The sequence below is a fragment of the Ciconia boyciana genome, chromosome 21, assembly GCF_034638445.1.
Source record: "Ciconia boyciana chromosome 21, ASM3463844v1, whole genome shotgun sequence".
NCBI classification, from domain to species: domain Eukaryota; kingdom Metazoa; phylum Chordata; class Aves; order Ciconiiformes; family Ciconiidae; genus Ciconia; species Ciconia boyciana.
In genome coordinates this window covers 506,634-531,919 of record NC_132954.1, presented here as the reverse complement: position 1 = coordinate 531,919, position 25,286 = coordinate 506,634, and the positions used below count along the sequence as shown (strand labels likewise).

Sequence of the window (25,286 nt, the reverse complement as noted above, 5' to 3'; positions counted from 1 at the left end):
CATTCCCCTGCTGTTAAACTTGTTACCGACCCTCCCCGTCAGCACCTTCCTCCTCCCGCAGCAGCGAGGGGGGCGGCCGCCAGCTGGGGCCGAGAAGGCGCGTCGGTGGACGGGGCGGCGGGCACATGGTGCAGCGAAGGGAGCCGGCGCTGCTCTCCGAGAGCCGGGCCCTCTGTCCCACTCGGCGCCCGGCCGCCTCGCAGCGGGCACCTGGCCTCCGGGCGCCGCCGGGCCTGGCCCCGGGCGGCGGGAGCCCGCACCGCCCCGCCGGCGCCGCGCGGGGCACGCCGGGATCGCCTCCCGCGCCGGTCCTCCAGCTTCCCATCCTGCCCTCGGCCCGCCTGAATGGGGCAGATGCAAGATGGCGGCGAACGCGAACTCCGCCGGCGGCGGCGGCCTCTCGCTCTTCGAGTGCCCCAGCTGGTGAGCGGGCGGGCTGGGGCTGGGGCCGCGGCCGCTCCACCGGGCCGCTTGCCTCTGGGTGTGCCGCTGGCCTCCTGCGGGATGCGGCGGTGCCCGCCGGGCCGGGCCGGGGGAGTGGCGCCGGGCCGCGGGGCTGGGCCCGGCGGCGGCCGGAGCTGGCCGGGCGTGCGTGGGGAGCATCGAGCGGGAAGGGTCGCGGGGCTGAGGCCTCTCACGGGTGTGGGGCTGAGGCCACCTGCCCGGGCCGGCGCTCCCTGACCCCGCAGAGGTGGCGGCTGTCTGCTGCAGGGGCGCTGGGCCTGTCAGGGGTCCAGGCGCGGGGTCGTGCAGCCTGCGGGTGCATCCATAGGCAGCGACTGCCTGCGGGCTGCCTCGGCTTAACGCCACAGTGCAGCGCTGGCTGAAGCCTAGAATGCTTCCCGGAGATGCTGTGTCTCTTCCCAAGGGCTTAAACAGAATATGTGATGTAGCACAAATTAAATTTTCTGCTCAAGTTGTGTATTCAGTACGAGAAATCTACCAGCTTGAAACTAGCCTGGATTTTTTTATTACACTGAGTTAAGAAGTGAGGGCAATGTGATGTGTTGGAGAAGCAGTATCAGGACCATGAATTTGGCTGGTTTTAGAGTCGTAGAAAAGTCCGTGTTGGAAAGGATCTCTGGAAATCATCTGGTCCGACCCTCTGTCAAAAGCAGGGCCTTAGCTTAGGTTACCTGGGGCCCTGTTTCATTTGCTTTGAATTTTTTGGTACATTACTAAATAGATCTTTGCTGTACTGTCTTCTTTGGGTGCCAGAAGGATTGATTATTCAGGGGACGTGTGCAGTTATATTTTAAGTCGCAGAGAAAATGACACAACGTTACCACTGAAAAGTCAAGCACTTGTATATTTGTATGAGCCAGCTATGTATGTGCATGCATGATTGCAGTCTTTAACTGCATAGTCATCTGGTTTTTCCTACAGGTCCCCTACCTTTCATAGCTGTGATGATACTGCTCAGTGAATGGATGCTTAGTGAATATGCTTTTTAATTTTGACCTGTTTTATAAGTGCCTGCTTTAGTTAGTAAAACCATTAACTCTCTCATGGAAAAGAATTGCTCATGTATTTTAGTATTTTATTTGTGCCGAACATATACAATAACAAACATCCGTATGAGACAAGATGGTGCAGCATAAAATGATGACATGACAGAGTAGATAGAGCCACTAAATATTCAGTGTTAGTACTTTCTGGATATTCAACTTGAAATGTGAAATATCATATCTTTAATTTTTTTTTCTTAGTGTTTTTATACAAAAGCATTCACAACTTGCATTATATTCAGTGGTAAATTTGAATGACTTCTGCCTTTGAAAGCTATAGATTGAACAGCTGGAGAAGTATAACTTGTGAAATGCTTAGTTTCAGTAACTTGCATGCTACTGCAGAAGACTTCCTAAATAAATACCATCTGGAGGGGAGGACTGTAACAACTCTAACTGTGAGGGCCTCTTTGGCTACATACTTTCTGGCTTCTGCTACAAACAGGGCAGGGTCTTACAGACAGACAGCTTTCTTCACTGTGCTGGTGCTGACCTGATTTGGTTTTGAAGCACAATCCCTTGCGCTGAATGACGGAGAAGTGAGGTGGGAGGGGAGTAAGGGAGATGATCCAAGCCAGGGTTTGACACCCAGGAGTAAGGGGGTCATGTTCGGGTGCCGGGGCCGGTTTCATTCTGACATTTCTAAGATTTTTGGTAATTTGCTTTTTGCAACCTGAATGTCCTTTTACTATAATGTTCTAAAATCTTTCTCAGGTAGAACAAAGCTCATATATGGACTCTCTCCTTATGCATTCTAAGGAAGCTCTTTATTTTCCCTTGCACCTCTGCTGTACATATGCACATTGTAATATTTTAGAGACCGAGTTTGGGCAACCCTTATCTTTATACCAGTGTAGTGAAAGGCGTACCTGATACAGTTTGATCTTAGTCAAATTGTCATGCGTAGATGTGGCAGTTAATATTGGTGAAAGATTTGTTTTTGTGTGGAAAAACTTAACATTTTTCCTTAACCCTTCTCTTGAAACAGGTAAGCTGTTGTTTTGTAAGTGTGGGGAAAAAAAAAACAAACAAACCAACCAACCAGAAAACACCAAAACTGTAGCAGGAAGCCAATATGGATGGCTTCCAGTTAGTGTTTATATTCTGCTGAATATGCAACTGAAAATGGAAAGTATTAGGTAGTTACATCTGGTGGTATTCCACTGCCTCATCCAGTAAGAGGGAAGAGCTCTCCTACCAGGTTGAATTTATTTACTTCTGGTTTATTTTTCTAGTCTGCAAAAAAAGTAGAATATATTTCATGTTAAAGCTTTACATGACTTTCACTGGCATCTACTGAATTACAGATTCTAGCTCACAGTTTTAAAGTGTTTATTCCTTTCAGAGCAAACCAAAGAGCACACAGTTATGATACTGAATAAGTGATGAGTCTTTCACAAGTAGGATTCTCCAGAGTGAAGATGGCTTGCAGTAGCAGACTTGGACCAATAATATTGTTATTTGAAGCTCTGACTTCCAGAAAGTCTCAGTGTAAACATATCCTGCAGGATCCTTGATGTCTTATGCAAGCACTGAAAAGTCTTCTGTATAGGTAGCAATGTAGGTCTTCATAGGGAGAGCTTTGGGTGCCAAAAAACATGAAGCTGCAGGGAGTCTTCATGGTCAGTAGTAGCTTCTTCAATCAGTTTGAATTATCTTCGATCTCATCAACCTACATCAAAATCAAAATCACAGTATTTACCTATTTATTTTTCTGCCTCTAAGTAGAGCTGCCTCGGGGACTGCAAACACCGATCATATGAGAAATATATCTTAAATATAATCAACAGAAATAGCTTTTTTTCCTTGTCTTTACATTGTTGCCCATGCTTTTGAGATTTGCCTCCATCATTGTATCTGTTCTTTCCTAATGTGGATAGTGTTTTAGTGTCCCATTTCCAGAAAGGACTTCTCTACTGAAATTCAAGGTTTTCATCGGTTTTGTTGTGGCTTTGATTTAGTTTTTATGCTGTTACAGGTTACTTCTTCATAGTCCATAAAATATTTATTCTTTCTTTTCTTGTGTTTCCAACAGTTAAACTAGCTCAAGACAGGTGAAAAAGAATGAATGCTGTCTTAGTACTACTTGCTTATGCCAGTACTTTTTTATGCATGTACTGTAATTCCTCCGTACATGTTAGCAAAGACATGGGCTATGCATTTAAAATTGAAATAAAGTTGGAATAAAGATGTTGCCAATACTTTCTATGGATTAAAATTTAGCCATAGCATCAGATTAGAAAATGTCTTCAGATAACAATTACATATCCTAGTTTATTAAGACTTTTGCATACTTTCTGAGGTGGTAGTGAGTAAAAGTAATTTCTATGAGGTACAAATGGTCCAGGGTGTAGTTTTGAGGTGACCATCAGATATTTAATGGACACTGCCTGTCTCTCCTTTTGTCCTGGTTTAACCTGCATTTGGGATTGTGAATCTTTCTGAACCCTCTATCTTGACACAGCATTAGTTGGGATGTCAGGCTTGTTCTGGAATGTACATACATTTGAAATAGCATGTTTTAAAGGCAACAGTTGTTTCTCTTCAGTTTCTTTGAGCTAAGAACAAGCTATTCCTGGCAATGATTGTACACAAATTTCTGGAGAAGATGAGCTCTTGATTTCCGGAAATTCCACCTTGTCCTTGAATTTGGGCATGAAGGTGTGTACAGTAGTCATACAGGCCAAGATTTTTAGGAAGTGGCTAAATTTAGGCTGCTGAGTCCACATTTGGAAACCTAAAAAATTGACCTAATTTTAAACTAACACAATAGAATTAAAGTTGTCCTGCCTGTGTCCTTAATAGCTACAACTCAAAATTTCTCTTTAGACTGGGTAGGACTTACTTCAGTGAGGCTGCTGAGTTTCAGCTGGATATAGCTGTTGTAACCCCATTGGCATGTCAACATTGAATCTTAGCCTTGTCGAAGAGATACGGTCAGCTAATTTGTAAAACTTCAGTTCTGTTATTTGGTACTTCTAGCTAGCATCACATCCAAAGTGTTAATGGCTTTGTCCTCTTTTTCTGAAATGTTTTATTTTTGTTACTCAATATGCTCCTTCCAGGGGTAAGCTCAGCTTGGGCTTTTTTTCTTCCTCTTCTTGACTGTCTGTCCCTGCTTTTTCCCATTACTCTGTAGTTCTGCTGTAGAGGGTTTGCCATCAGTGGCAGAAATAATCTACACAGGTTCCTCACAGAATCATCCTGATGTAATGCACGGAGCAGTGGACTGGCCTGTAGAGCACAAGGTGACGAAACTGAAGAAACACATTTTTCTGTTTCTAATACAGAAGAAAGAATTTTTGCTTGTAGGTGTTTTAATCTTTTAAAAACCTAGACTGAAACTTGTTTTTGTTCAGTGGCATCCCTCTTAAATATTTCATTACTAATTATTCTAAGCAGTTGGTGTCTTCTGTAAGGCCAACAAATCCATACATGTACCTGCTATGGGAAAACCTGAACTTCACCGTGTCCAGCTCCCAGACTATATTGTGAAGGAACTAATTATTCAACGGAGGGAAGTGGATGCACTATGTCTGCCAAAGGCTGACCTCGTCAGATGAACCAGCTTTCTTCAAGACTGTTTCTTTCAGAAGACACAGGAAACGATCACTTTAGGAAGCAATGAAGGGATTCATACAAGAACTGTGAGTGTGTAAGGAATTGACTTTGAGGAGGCAATAGCAGGTGAACAGAGTCTGTGGGCTGACCCTTTTAGTGTTGGGGGTTTTTTTATTAATTACCTTGACAAAAGTGACCACCATACTCGTTAGTGACACAAGCATGGTCAACATAGAGGCCAGAGTATTATCCAATCTTTTTGGTATAATTTGAAGACCAGAACAGTAAAAACAAGATAAAATGCAGAAGTGTAAGATGGAAAATAGGGACTAAGAACAAGAACAACTTCTTAAAGCTAGAAACTCACTATTCAGAAGTAAAAGGACGCAAGTTTATATTCAGAAATAAAAGGGACATATACATGAGTACATAGGCTAACCTTGGAATGACCATCAATCACTAGTAACATATAACTGTTCAAAAATAAATAAATAGACTAATACTCTACCTGATGTGTAATAATATGTATCAGTTTCTAAGGTAGGGAAGTGTCAGTGCTGTTGTAGAAGACACTGATGAAAATGTGTAGTCTATATTACCTGTACTTAATAATTCAAAATCAAACTGAATTCAGATTCAATTCAAACTGAAACAGATGCAGTGGGAAAGTTCATTGATGGGGAAAGAGTGATCTTACTTTGAGACAGGACAGAGCTAGTAAAATAAAACCAACAGTGGTTTTCAATGGCTAAAGTATTTTTAAAGAGGGATAGTATTGGGGAATTTTATTTATAGCTGAAGGGAGAGAACAAAAAATTTAGGATGGAAATGAAAGGATTTGATCAAAAATCTAGGATGGAAATCAAACTGTCAGAATAACAAGGCTTTGGAACAGCTTCCTGGTAGGCATAAAGGTTACAGCAAGGTGGCCTGCAACAGCAGTGGCTGGACTTGCTGGTTCTGGAGGTCCTGTCTCTTCTTCCTCTGATTTCTGCAGGTAAGTTACACTGCCAACATACCTGTTCTCACTCTGAAAATGTAGGAATAATCTTATCAAATAATCATTGCATTGTTGCTCACTACTTAATATTCATTTCCCTATTTAATTCAGTGCCATTTGAATTCATGTTTTTGATGTCATAAAACCTGTAGTTCTCTCTAATAGAATATTTATGGCCCTGCTCTCAGGAATTAAATTTTGTGTACAGTTTCCAAATTTCACTCTATTCTATGGAGACTTTGTTCCTGAGTAAGTAACCAAGGGAACCAGAGTGAACCAGTAAAATCTAGTTCTGTGTGGAACTGCATTGTAACAAGAAAACATACATAGTGCCAAGGTGAAGTTGGGCAAATGCTTTAATACAAATGGAATGCTTTGTTCAGTTGAAGCAGCTACATTTCTCATCAGAAATCTTCCATAAAATATTCCTAAAACATAGTGCGATTTTTTGTGTTCAGAAAAGGTCTGTAATCATCAAGTTTGAACCACGAGCTTTTTTAACTGTGTTTCTTACAACTGGAAGTTTGGTGAGAATTATTTTAATGTTTCTAAGAGGAAATTATAAATGCCTCCCATCAACCTGTATTTTTTTAAAGTTCAAATGCCCTAACCAGAGTATTTCCTCTAGACATAACAAGGTTGGATCAGAATTACCAGTCAGCTTTTTATCCAGTCCTCTTCTTCCACATAGGAAGAAACCATTCTGTGTGAGCTAAAGTAATTACCTAAAAGTTTTTTGCATTAACTTTGTCAATAATACCTCCTTGTATTGTCAAAATTAAGTCACCTAAACAAATGCCAGTGCTAGCTTGGTCTCAATTTCTGTGGTGTATATGCTGTGCTTTGAGAAAGGCATATGACTCATTTCCATCGCTGATGCACAAGATCAGCAACAACTTTGTGTTCCACCAACATCTTGGTAAGAGGAGGATTTTTCTTAATTCTGGTTTCTTTCTATAGAAAAGAGCATAAAAACAGCCATACTAATTGAAAACAACACCCCAGATGGTTTCCTATCATCTTGTAGTAGTGATCAATAACTTATGCATAAGCCTTAAGTATTCTGTCCTCTTGTATGCACTCTAGGCTTTTGGCTGTCAGAAGGAAAGGAGTTTTGTGAGCTGAAGGCTCTGTCTGGGTGGTTGTATTTAACAACTTAACACCAGACCTAATCTCCACAAATATTCTAATTTTTCTTTGTTAACTTACAGTTTAATTCCACAACACTGAGTGACAGTTCTTCATACAAATTATGCAAATGGTGAAAAAGGCACTCTCCTTGTTTTCAGATCCAGAGCTCCTTGCTGCTTGTGTTTCAAGAAATAATGAATACACTAGTTTTGTAGCATTCAGGAAGAGGACAAAGGGAATGGATATTTGCCTGTTTTTTTCCAAGCTTTTGAAGTTATGTACTCCATTGTTTGTTGGGTTTGGTTTTTGTTTTTTTTTTTTTCCCCTTGCATGAAGCCATTTGTACTGGTTATCATCCTTGTGCCCTTCTCAACAAGAGAACCAGAACTAATACAGCATTCAAGATGTGAAAACGTCGTATTTTTATAGTTTCTTCCTTATGATGTCTTTGCTTTGTCAACTGTTGATGAGTGTTCCTCTGATTCTTTCTGAACATAGTCATGAAGGCTATAGATCTTTCCTGAGTGGCAGGAAGGAGCCTGGATCTCCTGGTTGTGTTTGTGTGGTGGAGGTGGTCTTTCTCTAGCGTGTGCTAGCACTCAAGAGTGCTGATTTCTCCCTCCCCCGCCCCCCCAGGATGTTTTCTCAAACAGTAGCTCGGTATCATGAAATTCATTTCCAGCATTGTAGTCTGATTTGTTTCCTGCATAACTGTTGTCATAAGTGATTTTTCTCATTTGTTCGCTGGCTCCTTTTTTCCAGACTGCATATAAACATCACAGAGCCCTTGCAGAACCATGCTCCTTCCTGACTCTTGTTTACATTCCCTCATGGATTAGTGTTTGTTTTCCCTGTCACACCTTAAGACCATTTGATAATTTGGCCAAAAGCTTTTTTAAAATGCCAGTCTACTGTACTGGTAGCTTTGTTTACATCTCCTTGGTTGTCTCCAGTAATTCTGGTAGATTGTGTGATACTACTTGCCTCCTCAAAAAACATGTGAATTCTTTCTCTCAAGTATTATTTTCAAGTATAATCTCAATCAGAGATATGGAAGCGGTACTACAGATGGTTAGCCTAGGCTCCTCTTCAGTCTGGAAAAGGAAGAACTGAGAGAGATGTTGGGTGTCTTCAACAGCAAACAGAAAGTCTGTAGGAGACAAGTGTTTGCTGTCCTTTTGAGGAGAACAACTAGAGTTTGCAAAATTAGATTAATAGCAAGCAGATTTGTGGCCAAATAGCAGAGAGGGTGCTTAAGCTATATGTAGGTGACCTATGAAATTGTTTGTGTAAGTGATTCAGTGCATTCACTGAATCTTAGAGCAATTATGTAGATAGCTGTTTAAATGGATAACAGCTATGGCTCAGGAAGTCCTTGAATTGGTAACTGTTGGAAACTGGAAGAGTATTGCTGTGTGAGGCACCCAATACTGGTTACTGGAGGTAGTTTTTATTTTGTAAAAGGTTCCTTACTCTGGATTTGTCAGTTTAATCTGCCTGATACAATTCCACAGGAATGTGAAAGATAAAGAGAATTCTTGAAGTCATACAGAAGCAGCACTGCTCTCTTGATTAAATAGGGCTCTCATTTTACAAGAGAAATGGTCTAAAGGAACATGAATACAGCATTTTTGGACCACTGTGTAAATAGTACACATCTTATATGCAAGTTTTGAAGAGTATCGCTTTAAGGAAAGTTGACCTCGCAATTAAAAAAAAAAAAAAACAAACAAAAACAAAACACACAAAAACCCCCAAAACAGCAACCTCCCATTAGGAGTATTTTGAGTATGAAAACAGCCCATTTCATAACTCCCCGTCCATTGTACAGGTAGTGAACAACAGTCTCAATTCCCTACTCATTTCTCATCATCCGTGAATATGCCCACTTTCTCTTGCAAGAAGTTGACTGATTTGGCTAATAAACATCAGTTTTATCCAGATACCACATTAACTCGTTTCCCAGGACATTCAACTCATCTTAAGTAGAACAGAAACTATTTCAGTGCTTGGTTGTATTCTGCCAAACAAGACGTTCCTTCAGCGTGGTCATTGTCATCTTGGGATTCTTACAAAGGCCGAAAGGAGTAGATTATGTGTAAGTCAAAACGAGGTTTATCCTTCTTTAATCCAAGCAAAATGTTTCGCTGGCATTGGAAGAACTGTTATGCCCCACATATCATCATGTTTCCAAAGGATAAGTGCTGTTGAGTATTGAAGTGCAGATTAGATGACTCTATTCTGGTCTGGCTGTTATTCAATTCCTATCTGTCTGCAAGTTCTGCTCAGTAACACAGTTTCTACAGCTCTGCTGTCTGCAGCTTCCTGAGGAGGGGAAGTGGAGAAGGGAGCTGCTGATCTCTTCTCCCTGGGATCCAGGGACAGAACATGTGGGAATGGTTCAAAGCTGTGCCAGGGGAGGTTTAGACTGGACATGAGGAAGCATTTCTTTACCAGGAGGGTGGTCAAACACTGGAACAGGCTTCCTAGAGAGGTGGTTGATGCCCCAAGCCTGCAATGTTTGAGGCATTTGGACAACGCCCTTAATAACGTCCTTTAGCTTTTGGTCAGCCCTGAAGTGGTCAGGCAGTTGGACTAGATTATCATTGTAGGTCCCTTCCAACTGAAATATTTTATTCTATTCTACCAGTTTCCCAGTCAGAACTTGACTTTACTGTATGTAGTTTCCACATCGCTCCTGAAATATGCTTTAAAATTAGCATAATCAGTTGATAACTTTCATTTCTCTGACAGTGAGGGTAGTTTAAGCAATAGATTGCTAAACTGTTATTTGATATGTCTTAGAATGCTTGGCTAAATACCATCTGGGTTTTGCAGTTTGTTACTTCTTTTTATCAATTTTCATAAACTTTCTAATTCTGACACTTCTTGGAGTTCCTTGGACTCGTTCTTAGTGAAGAAAAGCTCTGGTGTAGAATGTGCTCTCACCTCTTCTCCGATCCGGAGAAGTCATTTAATGATACTGTTATGGTCATGTTCTCCTTGCCAATCAGCCTCGTTAATTCTCTGGAAGGCTTAGTAGGCAGTCTAAGCATACTTTGTCTCAGTTAAACTTACTGAACTAGTGATCATTAACAATTAGTCCATTCGCAGGTCTTTTTTTAAGGTCACTTGCAGAATGCTGACCTGTACAGAGCAGAAGAAGCAGAAGGCATTCAGGCAGTGGGGACTGTGATACACAATCTGGAAGGTACAGAACAGCTTCATGTTTCTTTCGTTCAAACGCAAGCACTTGTGCAGGAGCCAAGTTCTGGTGTGACATCATTTGTCTTGGAGCAGTGCTAAGCCTGGCTGTCTGTATGTGCTCTACAGAGAGGAGAGTCTGTTGACCTCAAGTAATTCTCCATCCTTCAGAACAGTGTAGGAAAATTAGCTTAGTGGATATTTTAGCACATTAGTTAGTGGGAGAGGACTTTTTTTTTAATATTGGAAATAAGAGGGGAAAAACTGCTATCCTCTAACAGCACAGTACCAACTTTCAAACAAACTTTCTTCTAGTAGATTTTTGCAAGAGATTTCCTTTCAGTGTTTTACTTCCTTGATGCATGAGGTGAGGGGTCTGATAGGACAGAGCATGTGAGGGGTTGTTGATACATCCAAATATAGCCATTACTTCTGATCTTTGGTGACTCTGGAACTAATTAGTTTTCGATTTAGAACTAGAAAATCGTTCTACTTTTTTCATTAAAAGACTTTTCAAGCGTCTAACTTCAGCCGCCTAAGCTGTGACAGTGATTTAGTTTGTTCCAAAGGGACAGACTAAATCACTTCTGTACCAGAAATTATTTCTGTGAGTTTGTTTTGATGGTATTGTAACAGTATTTACAGCCTTACTGTGTTCAGTGTTCTGCAGGCATAGGTAGATAGGGGAAATACTGTCTAGAAAGGATTCTCAGTCCAAAAGACGCCAGAGAACAGATAAATTTTTCAAGCACCTTAATTCATAGCTGAAGGCACTATCTTGTGCTGCTGCTGTGTTCAAATAAAGTTGTTTTTCTGTGTTCCAAATATTTTTTCTGTGTTCAAAATAAAGTTGAAGGTAAAAGCAGAGTAAAATAACAGTAAGGGTGAAACTAAAAGTAGAGGTGGTAATGAAGAATCAGAGATTGTATATGGTGAAAGATGACCATCAGATAGGATTCAGTTTACAGAAGAGGAAAGTGGTTGTGCTAGAGCACTTGGGAGCTTTCCCATAACCTAACAGGTACGTTGAGGATGTTGCTAAAATGTTTTTAGGGCAGACTGACCATTGAGTATCCAGGAAGAGATGACTGAAAAGAAAAGCAGAGACCAGATTGAGTGAGTAAGTAGACTTACTTGTAGAGTTAATTTGTTGAAAGATTTACCTATTTGGAAGGAAAAAAAAAAAAAGGTGGGGGAAGCAGCATTTGTTTGATCAAAGTAAGGCAGACTTTGTGAAAATTGCCAAAAGTTGTGTTGCAGTGTAACTAGAACTTGGCAATTTCAGTGGAATGGAGAAAAACAATTTGCCAGTGCTCAGGGGCAGAAAGAGGAAACACTGAGAAGTGTACATTAATCCATGAATGAAACCTGTCTTTCAATGAAAAATGAGAGCTGAGATCTGAGGGGAGCACAGGAGGAGACAGCAATACTCAGATGTAGCCTGGCTGTATGATCCTAGAGCAGTACTTCAGAGGAGTCAGTCCCCTAGCTGTACTGGAGTGACTGGAAGAGTCAGTCCTTGTAGAACTCATCAGGCAGACTGCGTATCTTCTTTGGGAGCATTTTTACTTGTTGGTCTTTCCCCCACACCACTGTAATCCCGTTTCTAGGAAGCAGTCACCATTTTAGCAGATTGCCCTGGAGTTTTGCATCCTCTGCTTTTGCTGCTGCTGTTTGTTCATCCAAAAGAATAAGAATCAACATCAGCCATATCCATCTTATTTTGTTAGGATGGTACTATCCAGAATCTTAGAGAAGGGATGAAAGAAAAGGGCTGGGTAAGAAAACTTGTGAAAGTCCCAACTGGCATATTCAGGAAGGGCCGGAGAGAGATCTGAACAGGCTCATATAATGGATTTGGAGCAAGAATGGAAAATGCTTGTGCAATACTTGAGAAAGAAATGAAGTAGAAATAATATGAAGTCTTCTTGTATGAAGTTATCTAGAAGAGCATGTCTATAGTAACCAACAACCTGGGGACACAGAAGAAACCTTCAAATTGTAAGGCACATCCCAGAAATGTGAACATCTATATTTAACCCCTTCGAACAACTTCAATTACAAGTGACCTTTCTTTCTTCTCCAACCATGCTGAGAATGTTGCTACCCATTGTCGCTGTTCTTTTGGCTTGCTCTGTGCAGTGAGCAAAGCAGTAAATGGGAATGTGATCTCCTCTGCAGTTGTTTTTCAGAAGAGCAGCAGAGTAGCCAAGAACTGGGGCACTGCCATTGCCTAGAAAGTTGGTCCAGCCATAGAGAGAAGCAGCAGTGCTATTATCAGTGAAGAAGTACTAGAGATGCAGATTTTGAGATCTGAGCAGAAAAAGATCATTTGCTGTCAACAGCCCAAGATCCTGTGTAGTGAAGGGCAGCGTATTGATATCACAGTGGTGTCTTGGTTTTGAGCACTGTAAATACCAAATATGTTTTTGATGCTGCTAATCCTCATGGGTTCTCCCGGATATTAGCGTTGTTTTGCTGTGCATTGCCAAGTCCCATGTGCCTCTGTGCTCCCTTCACCCAGGTGAGAATAATGCTGTCTGACAGGTGAATCTGCTTCACAGAAGGTGAGCAGGGATGGAGCTATGGGGCTGGGGGAGCTGAGCTGCTGTTTGTTTGAGAATTTGGTGGAGGAGGATTGTACTGTCGTAGGGTAGGGGTCCCTCTGCCATCTAATACTGTAGTCTCTTCCATGTTACCTGTGTTGGTAGGAAAGTTTGATTATAGACTGAGTATAGAGGAACACTGGCTATTGGCCAACATTTTTATAATATTACAGGTGTGTGTGGAGCCCCTTTCAGGTTTTTTGCCATTACCAGTCCTAGAGGGGAAGGATGGTAGAAGTTTCTGTTCCTCTCAGCAGCTACGGGTAGAGATCTACTGTTTTGAAGGTAACATGGGAAAACAGAGCCCTTGAGCAGGCCCTTAAGCAAACAGTCCCAGCCTATCCCCTTCTCTAGTTTTTAGCATCTTCCTGGCCTCATATCATGTTCTCTAAGGATCTGCTGTGTTCATTTTGTAAATTAGCTATTTTTCACATGCAGAAGTAAAGCTTGAAATGCCTCATGTCCTGTTAGCTTAACTCTTATTGTAAAAAAATCATGTTTTATGTGTTGTCAGAAGGAATCTGCAGGGAGGAAAATAAAATTATGGGATTTTCATATTTTCCCCAAAATAATTCTGCTTACATTTGTGTAGGTTTGGTCTGTAGCTCTAATAGAGTATTAGCTCTAACACTAACAAACTTTTTATTAAATATTTTTATACTATATTTTCCTTTCTTTATTTTCCAGGGCAGGGAAACCACCACCTGGCTTACATCTGGATGTAGTCAAAGGAGACAAACTCATTGAGGTATGAAAATAGGTTTTGTATGTATTTGTATCATATACATAGGCACCAGCAGTAGAACATTTCCCAGCATTTTCCACAGTTACTCATAAGTATTCCCTTTCTCTCTCATATTAATTATTTTCAAATCGGTTTGTTTTACTCTGAAACGTCAGAATGAAGTGAATTTTCCTTTGCCTGTACTCTAAGGCTGTCTCATGCTATGCAGTGCTTCCATCAGTTATCTTCTGATTAGATGCACTGTTTGAAGGGATACAGAACTGCAGTGCTCAGCTAGCAAACAATGACACTTTGATTCCTGAACATTAAACCTGTCCTAGTAAGAGAGAGAAAAAAATAAAATGTTTGTAAGGGAAACGCAATACTTTGCAGAGCCTTATTTCTTCCAAACTTAATTTTGGACCAACGCTGACATTTTGTTCCCTACAAGATACTTATATAGGAGGTATCAGACTGCAGCCAGAAGGCACCTTGTCTTAGGAACTTCAGGAGTAGAAACTCGAATAATATGGGGAAAGAAATCTCAAATACAAAAGAGTAAGAGCAAAAACTCTTCACTTTGTACTGCTTGTTTGAGATACTTGTCTGGTCAGTTTGTTTTTTATTTTGTTTTACAGTAAGGTTAACTAAGCATCCTATATTTTACAGGATCGTTGCCCTGTCCTACAGTATGAAATACAGTATGATTTTTCATTCCATGTGCTGGATCTGCAAACAGTGTTGTGATTAGCACAGATACAATGAGTTATTTTTATTACAGCAAAGGAATTTGTCTGATATACACCAATTCATTCTCTATTTCATATTTTGTCTTATATTGCACTAAAAGTAGCAAATAAAAAAAAAAAAAGGCTCTTTAACATGGTTGACAGAGAGGACTCAAGCCAGTGAATGTATTTTAGCTGTGGAGAGACTCCTAACTTGCAATTGACTGAAACAGAGAAATGTTTCTGGGCAGCAAAAGTTTGCAAAGTTGAGCCAACTTTTCTGAACAGAAACTTGGAAAAGTAAGAACTCAGTGTTAGATCAAAAAAGATTTAGGTAGCTTCAAATCTTGGCTGAGTTTTAGTGTATGCTACCACAGCAGCATCAGGCAGTATTAAGTGTTCCTTCTGGTGTCTAACTGGAGAGATTTACTGTTTAGAATTTGGTTAAGTTACCAGAATATGCTTTGCATAGGAAAGCAGATAGAGATGTCACAAATAGGTTCCTCACAAATAAACTTGTGTTTTCCCAGGCCAGAAACCAGTAAAATGAGGCTTTTCTTTATAGTCCATTACTGTTGGTTTTACAGACTGTTTTGAGAGAGTGCTCTTAGTCTGGATTTAAAGATACAAAAAATTGGCAAAGCCAGTCCTGACCTAAAAGAGATCTTCGCTCAGCCTTAATTTGAAAGGAATTAGATTCTAACACACATTTACTGCATCTTCAGAGTAGCTCATTAGTTCATACAAGACATGGCTGAGTTGGTTCATACCCGCTACTCGGACTGAGTTGGAGCTATCCTTCACTGGCTCTTTCCAGGCACTATAGCTTTCAAACCCTTTGCATTGTGTTTGTCTTCAAACCATGGACCATGTATTCTGCTTCTCATGGTACTGTTACATGTTCAGAATCATTTTCAGAGATCAGAGAGCTGTGGTAGGACTGCTTCTCAGCTCAGTTTTCTCACTGCCATCCTAGCAGCAGCATCTGGGGTAAAGATTGTACTCGGCACTGGGTTTTCCAGTACTTCTTTCAGGCCATGTAATGAGATTCAGTGAGCAAAGCCAAATGGCAGTGACTTTGGGTTTTTTGGTATGTGGCAGGTGACCAAAGATAATGCAGCCTTCCCACCTGGGAGACTTACTCTACAAGATGAGTTTTTTCTTGTCATGTTTCTTTTGGATTTATGAGTGTGGCGAGAGAGCTTTAGGATGAAAGAGTTTATATGGAGCGCTCTGCTGAATTAATCCTCAGGTGCTAGGCAAATGTCTATCATGGGAGTCCTGGTCAGGACTCAAAAAAAAAAAAAAGGCAGCAAAATGCCATATGGAAGCTGAGGATGCACCATTGTTTTTGGCAATGGTTGAGCAAACTTGGTGATGATAAATCAAGTCAGGAATGTTGTCCTGGTCATGTCAGACTCTGAGGCTGTGCTCCCCAAAGCTTTTGGACCTACAGGAGGCCCAAGCTGGCTTTGTAAGCCTGGGGTCTCTGTCCACATGGGGGAAAGTGGGTAGTACAAACATTCTGATTCCCTCTTCCTACCATCAACTCTCTTGATAACCTAAAAGAGATTCTTTTTGCTGTCATGCAGAGCACTGTTAACAATCATTGCTAGTCCGAGGTTCAGTAGAGGGTGTTATCGCACAGAGGTTGCAGAATGACTGTGGAGTTTGTGTTTTGCCTCCTGACTATCTGATGTTGGCTATCAATGTTACTGAGATCAGTGAGGTACAGCTTGCCTGCCATTCAGTGTGTATATGTGTATTGAATGCTGTGGCAAGCGGTGCCCAGGCGCAGGCACCTACATGTGTAGCGCAGAGGTCTGGCTTGCTATGGTACTTCTGTCTGCTGAAGTAAGAATCAGAAGAGTGGACTTGGTGGGGAAGTTCTGGCAGGCTGTTCCATGTAGCATGCATGCCAGCTGTGGTTGCTTTGTGGCCTTGCACACTATATACAGCTGATGACTTAAGTCCTCTAGGCTGTGGTGGTTACATGAGACAATGTACTGTGTATATGTATGGGAACTGTGCAACAAATTAACAGCATTTGAATGTGATCCATCTGTTCCTCTTTTTGGTACATATGGCAAAGAGTTTTTCAGTTTTGTGTCTATGGCAGACAACAGTAACCAAGAAAGAACATTCTTAAATCTTGTGGATTACTGAGCACTTGATACTAACCGAGCCATCTGTGTCCCAGGTCTTGTGCAGAGGTCTGAGATACACCTTGTGATTGCTGGGTCTGAAAAGTGCAACATTAAAAGAAGCCATGAAGTGTTTAAGCCCAGTGTATAAAGGATAACACCGGGTTATAACTCAGAGGCACAGAAAATTTTGGAAACATTATCTTGAAGTAAAGGCAATAATTTTATTTTCTCTGTTGATGATTTGGTGTAATATTTCCAATTTATGAATTCATTTGTGTCTTTGCAAAATCTCTTGAAATGCTGTCAAGTCAGAATGGTATTGTTTTGTGTGCAAATGAAACCTTACAGGACACTTCTTTTGGTTTCAGTTGTGGACAAGAATGAGAAATTGTTGGACCGATTTTTATGGCACTTGCAATCGTGAGATTGTGGAGCTAAGCACTGAAATGTGGAGTAATGAATCAGCTTGTGAAGATCCACTTGTTTCTATCAGAGTTGTGTTTACACAGGATTTTTTCAAATACACAAGAATAAAAGGAAAAGTTAATGCTGGTCTTTCTTACAAAGTGGAATTGTAGAATTCATTAGTACAAAGGTATTGAATTTGGGAAGACTCAGAGTGCAGAAAACCTAACCAGCATTTCTCAAAAGATATATTGTAACAAACACTATGGTATTCACAGATCAATAGCTGGATGAAATGACTGTAATCTTACGGGAAAATATCAGTGAGATTAATGGAATGATAGGTGTTGATTAAGGCTTGCGGGGAAAAGCATAACAAAAGTACACTAGCATGAAGAATGTACAGGGAGGAGATTGACTGGTCTATTTACAGGTGGAATTTAAAAAAAAAAAAAGTGAAATAATATTTAACCAGAAAGGACTGAGGAAACCATGTACTAGTTTAAGCTCTTTATCAGTGGCTTCTGGTTAATTCTGAGGGGAGGGTCTTGTGAAAACCAGCATTTCTAACGAGACAGAAAGTGGTAATAGAGTAGCCAGGTGAGAGCAGAATCCAGTAGACTGTTTCAGTATATTGATTTCTCGGGTTTTTATCTGAATTATACTGAGGCTTAGAGGTATGCCATTCCCCACCAGACACAAATAGATTCAGAGGAGACACCTACATGTTTTAAATGTCCCAACTGGAGGAAAATCACTTGAGTTTTGCATTTGCACCTCATTTGTCACCAGATAATGTACTTAACGGTGAATTGCTAATTAAGCTGTGATTCCTGTCTTATCAAATGAGACATGGATTCACAAAAAAGGATATATATTTATTTTTTTTAGTTAAAGTCTAAGTATTGGTGCTGTTGTGGATTTTCTGCCATCCTGTGTATCAGTGAGGGTACTGATGAAGTTGTCATTCTATCTAACTGTTTGTTTTCCCAGAACTTCTTGAAATTTAATATTTTGTAGCGCTGGTTGAAATTGGCCAGTTGGTTGAGAAGTTACTTAGTTTAGTAGTGGGTGTTGGGAGCTGATGGATATCCACACAGCTTGATCACCTAAATCTTGTTATTTTAAGAAAGCAGGCCAAAATATGTAAGTCAGTAGATTTCACAAAGCATTTACTCTCATGAAATCATGCTTAAAATGTATACCTTGAGCTAGTTGGGAATAAGACATTAGCAGATTGTTACCTAAGGGACCAATTAATTGTAAAGTCGTCATGATGTGTACTAGTATGGAGTTGAGTTGTTCAATTAATTCTTCTAGTGACCTAAAAGAGAGAGTAAACATACAGAAATAAATTAAATACTTATTACTGAATACCAGATTATGAGAATTTACAGCATGGGGGCTGACAAATGTTCAGCAGAACAATGAGAAATCCAAGCTAAAAAATGTAGAACACATCTGGGGGGGGAAATCTGAAAAAAATCAGTTGCAAAGTGACACCTGAATGCAGCAGTGCTAAAAGCCTTGAAGTTCATAATTGGTGGGCAGATAAATAGATGTAACTTTGCAAGGTGATTTGTAGTAGAAAATGAGGTCCATGTGAATTTTATGCTTGCAGATAAGGCAGAGGAATATAAATACTATGTCTTATTCCAAGCTGTCTCCTTATTTTCTGTATGACTTGGTAGTGCCAGAGAATAAGTAACTGTCTAGGTGCTCATTGTGTCAGTCTTTCTGATAGCTCAAAAAAAATCCCAAACCAACTACCTGTAACTAGTCTGATACATTAGCTCTTTCTAGCTGAGCATGTGGTTTATACAGCTGGGAAAACTGAGGAGCAAACAACTGATTGACATGAACACTGCTGCCAGGAAGAGAGGTCCTTCCTCATCACACAGTCCTAGTGCATATAATCCATTGCTTCACTAGAGCCAGCTGGGATACGCAGCTGACTGAAGGCAAACTGATTCAGTCCACTAAAACAGTAGTAGACTAACGCAGCTTTGCAAGCTGAAAACTTTGCTCAGATGTGTGGCAGTGTGATTGAGGGGAGGATTGTATAGCTGGGAATGGAAGGAAGGAGAGGGGAGAAATCCTCGTGCTCTAGCAGGCAAAATGTTAATTCAGCTCAGACCATCTCATGAAAGCAGTGCTTTCCTGAACTAAGATCTGGGTTTTTTTCTGATGGAAAACATATCATCAGCGTTCCCTTGATCATGCTATTGAAACGTTGTGTGGGCTTTGGTAAATGTTTCAAAAAGCAGGAGAAGCCATCTGTTAACAAATCTGTAATGCATTGGCAGCCTTTGACTTGTGCAGCTGGAAGCAAGAAAACAGGTTAGATTAAGATCTTAGGATACAGTGAGAAAGAAGGCTGCACTGCTTAGGTACTTCAGCATTTAGGCACAAGGAGTTCCTTTCAACAACGTTGTCTGTTAATAGAAATATGTTGTTTACACTGTAGGACTGTGTCAACATGTTCCTTTGCTTTTCAGAGATGGTTTATGTAACTGATTACAGTATGTAAGATCTTGTTTGAAGAAGAGATTAGGATGAATTAAGAAGAAATGCCTAAAATTAATGGCTTACTTGACTAGACTAATGTGGATTCATATCACAGTACATATTCAGTATAGTTTTACATCTTTATTATAAAGGTCTTAAATCTCCTGTATGTACACATTTCTATACAGAAATATAATTTTCATGTTCTGTATTGGACTGGAGATCATGTAGCATAGATTCCTGGCTTAGACAAGGACCAAGGTCATCTGCCTCGAGGAATGTGTAAAAATAATTGGGAGCAGATGCGAGAGAGAATCTCTTGTATGAGACAGTCTCATGCTTTGAAGAGTTATTGTCCTTCCCAGGCTGTCTTGTATTGGCTGTTAAAGAAGGGAATAACTGGGACTCTTCCATAGTCAGCTGTTCTGATTTTACAAAGAGAAGATTTGAGTTTCTGTATTGAACAGTGTCAGACAAAACTAAAATATTGTTCAGATGTTGATGCTTTGTTTTGAATTTGCTCTGCTTATTCATGTTCTTGAATTTTTTTCAGGAAGATCCAAAAGATTATAGGAGTCTAATATGCTTCTCTGTTTGATATTCTACCTCAGAAACTCATCATTGATGAGAAGAAATACTATCTCTTTGGGAGAAATCCTGATCTGTGCGATTTTACCATTGACCACCAGTCTTGCTCTCGGGTCCATGCTGCCTTGGTCTATCACAAACATCTCAAGAGGGTTTTCCTCATAGATCTAAACAGCAGTAAGTAGTGTGACATTTAACCAGATAGAACTACAATATTTCAGTGCTTAAACATTTCTGAATCTGAGACACTTTTTCCTTTTCTTGTTGTTGTTGTTTGCACTGTGTGGATAGATGACAATAATCTGAATTAGCATCCTAGTGAAAGATTGGCAAGGGTTAGGAGCAAAGGAGTGTTTGCTCCAGTCAGTTTACATCTGCTTCACTTGGTGTTTAAAACAACATTTCTAGACTCTTAAGAGGCTAAGGGAAAGGAGGAAAGCAACTCGGCCTTCCCTTCACAAATTTAATGAAGGTTTCTCTTCTGAGGGTGGCTTCCCAAGATCTAAAACCTGACATACTGTTTTTTCCACTGAGGGAATGATTCCAGACATAGTATGTTGGGACCTACAAGAATCCAGAAAGTAAATGGTGCTTGTCATTTATTTCCATGACTTTTTGAGGACTTCTGATGTGTGTTACCTCAGTTTGTGAGATGGTAGGTAAAATGTACATAGCTAATGTTTTCAGCAGTACCTCAGCAACTTTTATCTCGGACCAACCATGTACAGTTTCTGAACTTCTCAGGACTTGAACTTGAATACTCTGAGCCCAAGCTGATGACTTACAGACTATTGTGCGTTTTGATGTTCTCAGCACATGGCACGTTCTTGGGTCATATCCGTTTGGAACCTCACAAACCCCAACAGATACCCATTGACTCCACGGTTTCATTTGGTGCTTCTACACGGGCATATACTCTGCGAGAGAAGCCTCAGACTCTGCCATCAGCAGTTAAAGGAGATGAGAAAATGGGCGGTGAAGATGAAGAACTCAAGGGCTTGCTGGGCCTGCCAGAGGAGGAGACAGAACTTGATGTGAGTACGATGGCACATTGTACCTAGATGGCATTTCCAGCTAAACGGATAGCATTCCCCAATTGTTTGCTTAGGTTCAGGTTCCTAATTTCTTGGCCTTGAAGAAAGTCTGGGGTGTCTTCTGCTGGCAGATATGCACAAGCCGTCTCTTTCTGCCATGATAAGCCTGTGATCATGCTGCTTCCCAGAATCAGTGACCTAATAATCCTACTATTCCAATGGTCTTCTCACAAAGGCTTGCCAGGGAGCACATGCTCTCCGACTAACATTACCCCAGGTCAGGGGTAATTTCCCACACTGTTCCCCATTGCCAGATAATGGTGAATGCTGCCCTGTTTCCTACAGTTAGCTAGTGAAGAGGGAGAAAGCAATGTGTGTGGCATTCACAGGATTGTTGAGGTTGGAAGGGACCTCTCGGGATCATCTAGTCCAGGCCCCCTGCTCAAGCAGGGTCAGCTAGAACAGGTTGCCCAGGATCACACTCAGTCAAGTTCTGAGTATCTCTGCAGGCAGAGACTCCACAACCTCTCTGGGCAACCTGTTGCAGCACTGGACCACCCTTTCTTCCCAGGAGTCTAACGTTGAAGCTAAACAGTGTGTTGTGATCTTTGATATGTACAATCACATCATTAAATCAGACTTCATACAGTAGTTGCTTAAACTATTTCATCTCCAAATTTGTCATTAGAACCTGACAGAGTTTAATACAGCCCACAACAAAAGAATTTCCACGCTAACCATTGAGGAAGGGAATTTGGATATTCAGAGACCAAAGAGAAAACGGAAGAACTCCAGAGTGACATTCAGTGATGATGATGAAATCATCAATCCGGGTAAGTAGTTTGCTTTAATCTTTAGTTGTTGCCGTTAAGACCCTCTTTCCAGTATTCTCATAGGGATTCCTCATGGGTTATCCATAGATAAGGAGAACAGAAATTTGGCAGTCAATACTTGGGATCTGCTATTTCAGAGAAGCTGCCACATGTCTCACTTACTTCTTTGACCTCTCTGTTTCTTCTCTTCTACCTGTAAAATAACTGCATTATTTGTGCAGGACAGGGATATTGCACTCGGCTTCGTTCTTGAAAATTCTGTCACATGTTGGAAAGATCTCATGGGTCCAAAAGGAGGAAAGTGTTTTAAAATTTTTTGCCTTCTTTAGAATCTAAACGGGAACTGAACTTATTTGGTTTTCATCTGTCTCTTAATGCTTTCCTTACTGTTGCCCAATGGATATTTGTCTCAAGCTCAGGTTTTTTGCTACTTGTCTGCATATCTGAAACACGTCATTCTCATTCAAAATAATGCTTCTGAAGATGTATCCAATTCCTAATTAGTCATTTTTCTTCCTTAGCTGTTTTATATTAATGGTGCTCCTATTAATGATATTTTATATGGATAATATTCCTATTAATAAGAGTAACTTATTAATGAGTATGCATTTTAAAATATAGTCTGGAGCTAGTTTCATTTGGCAGTGTATACCACCCAGAACAACCATTTTGATTTATAAGGTTATGCAATTTAGTGCTCAGAATATCCTAATGTAAACAGCAGTCATTTGTATTACAAAAAAGGTAATTTTTTTCAGACTTTCAGAGACTTTACATTGAATTCTTCTAACTCCTCCTTCAGGGTCCCCCAAGGACTTCTGGGGCTAGCTGTTGTGCCTTTGAGCACATGCAGTGCCTTGTCAGCAGCAGCTTTCAGCCCAGAACTCCAGTCTGTCTGATCAGTGCAAGCTGGCCATCCATCTGTCCCCTTTCCCCATTCTCCATTTGAGTGGAAGCCTTTCTTACCAGAATATCTGATGAGCCCACCTTGAGACAAAGCCACTAGGTGTCCCCTTAGCTCTTCTCTTTATTTGGGCGTGCTTGTACTTACTGAGAGCTACTAGAGCACTGGCTTTGAGAAAGTCCATGTACCAATTCTTCATATAGGTTCCTTTACCTGACAGATTTTCTATCTTTTTCTGTATTCTTACTGGAAGCTTCACTGTTCTTGCCTTTACAGAGGATGTGGACCCTTCTGTTGGGCGTTTCAGGAACATGGTACAGACAGCAGTAGTCCCTGTTAAGGTACAGAGTAACTCTCAACTTTCTAATTAGTACATTACATTGATGAACTCACTTTATGAATTACACCTTAGAAACATAATGTTCTATGGTGGAAAGTGTTTTATTGTTAAGCAAAAGTCACGTTCACATTGTTCATGTTTCACAATTGTGTCTCTCTCTCTTTTTTTTTTAAGCAGATTTGACCATTTCCCTTCAAATCCAGCTTTAGCTCTTTTCTTTAATAGCACATGGGATCAATGGCAATTTTCTTTCCTTCCAAAAAGAAACACTTTCCAGAAATTCAGAATGGTAGTTCTAGGCATCAGTTAAACTTGTGGGAAGTGTGGAAAAGAAAAAGTAAAAATAAGAGGTTGTTTGTTTAAATACTGTAAGTGCTAAAGATTTCATAACGTTGTCTACTAGAACTAGCAGGGTTTAGACTTTGATCCAAGACGAGTGTGTTGCCAGTGCTGTACTTAATTTGAATATGCTAGGAGTAGGGAAGACTTGCAAAACTTCAGGGTAGCTAAGCAACAGTGTAATAGCAATTTCGCTTGTTGCTGGTATACACTAAATAATGTATGTGGAAAAGGATATTTCTAGATAAACCCCAGACTGCAGGAGAAGATTCAAATGATAAAGAGTTAGACAAAATCACCCAAGTGATCTAGAAGTTGCAGTTTCTTACTGTGGGGGAAGAAGGGTCTGTGTTACTGACTAAAGACCTACTTGGTCTTGCGTTCAGGGCAAGCTCAGGACTGGCAAGGAGGTACAGGAGGTAAAGAGGTGCTCAGAGGTGCTAAGTTAAACCTGAGCTTCAACTTCTGTCACCCCTTCCTGCATTGTGCACCTTTAAGAGTTTATTATTAAGTGGTTTTCGAGGAAACCCAGAAGAAATGTGGGACAAAGATTGGGACATGGTCTGTAACCACTTTATATGTGGCTGGTCTGGGTGCCTTTTTGGAGAAAATTACATTGGCATCAAGTTTAAATAGCATGCTTGTCTCATGTATTTTGAATAATTCTTTAAATACTTCCATCTACAGAAAAAACGGTTGGAGAATCCAGGCTCATTGACCACAGACGATTCTGCATCACGACGTATGCAAAACTTTCCCTACAGTGGAGGATTATATGGTGGTTTACCTCCAACTCACAATGAGGCAGGTTCCCAATCGCATGGCGTCCATGGGACAGCACTCATTGGTGGTCTGCCAATGCCCTACCCCAATCTTGCCCCAGATGTGGACTTGACTCCTGTTGTGCCCTCAACAGTTAACATGAACCCAGCTCCAAACCCTGCTGTCTTTAATCCTGAAGCTGTGAATGAACCCAAGAAGAAGAAATATGCAAAGGAGGCATGGCCGGGCAAGAAGCCAACCCCTTCCCTACTGATCTGAGTTGGGTTTTGTTGTGGGAGAGTGGGAGTTACGAACTCCAGAAACTGTTTATGTGCAGTATCGTCTTTTTAAAATTTCAGTGTCCTACCAGATGTAATATCAAGATTGGAGAGGTGGAATACCCCTTAAAGATCTGTCTTCAGATGTTTTTATATGTCTGTTCAAAACAACAAAAAAAATACAGCTCCCATCTCCTTTTGAACCAAAATATCTGGCAGCCTTTTCTTAGCCATTACTGTCCCCAGAGGTCTTTACTCTGAATTTTGATCCATAAGTTGAAGGGGCAGAGTCATACAATTTAATTATCATTTATGGCGTGACCCTGCAAATTCATGTATTTAGGTGTCGTGCTTACTATGAGTAATGCTGTTCCTGCTGGACTTGCTCATAGCAGGTCAGCTGTATCAGAAGTATATGTTTGTGGGGCCAAGCCTTTCAGAAATCCCATTGGTATGAGTTCTAAAACTTGCAAAATATAGGTCAGCTTTTATTACATTTTCAAAACCCTACCAATGTAGGACATTATCTTTTTTTCCTGTTTTGTTTAGCTACAGCTTGTTTTAATTTCCACCTAAAACACTACAGCATCCCATTAGTTCATGAGAATATGGAGTTGAGATGGACAAGAAATAGGTGGGCTTCCTTAGCTGTGGTCCAGTATTGTACAATGGAGTGCTGTGTGGAT

General features: G+C 40.7%; 1 protein-coding gene and 1 non-coding gene across 2 annotated transcripts; both read left to right on the top strand.

The window, feature by feature from the left end:
- Positions 1-239: 239 nt before the first annotated feature.
- Positions 240-24,739, top strand: PPP1R8 (protein phosphatase 1 regulatory subunit 8). Its single transcript, XM_072885224.1, has 7 exons — positions 240-423; positions 13,698-13,758; positions 20,134-20,287; positions 20,924-21,144; positions 21,833-21,977; positions 23,158-23,222; positions 24,248-24,739. The coding sequence occupies exons 1-7, from the start codon at positions 362-364 to the stop codon at positions 24,599-24,601; spliced, it is 1,062 nt and encodes a 353-aa protein (XP_072741325.1). The 5' UTR covers positions 240-361; the 3' UTR covers positions 24,602-24,739.
- Positions 16,627-16,792, top strand: LOC140662261 (small Cajal body-specific RNA 1). Its single transcript, XR_012046030.1, has one exon.
- Positions 24,740-25,286: the final 547 nt, after the last annotated feature.

Bases quoted from the DNA above. Each gene is read 5' to 3' on its own strand.
- PPP1R8 (XM_072885224.1), top strand. From the start codon at position 362: ATGGCGGCGAACGCGAACTCCGCCGGCGGCGGCGGCCTCTCGCTCTTC. The intron at 13,759-20,133 runs GTATGAAAATAG...ATTCTACCTCAG, and splicing joins AAGGAGACAAACTCATTGAG to AAACTCATCATTGATGAGAA. The intron at 23,223-24,247 runs GTACAGAGTAAC...TTCCATCTACAG, and splicing joins CAGCAGTAGTCCCTGTTAAG to AAAAAACGGTTGGAGAATCC.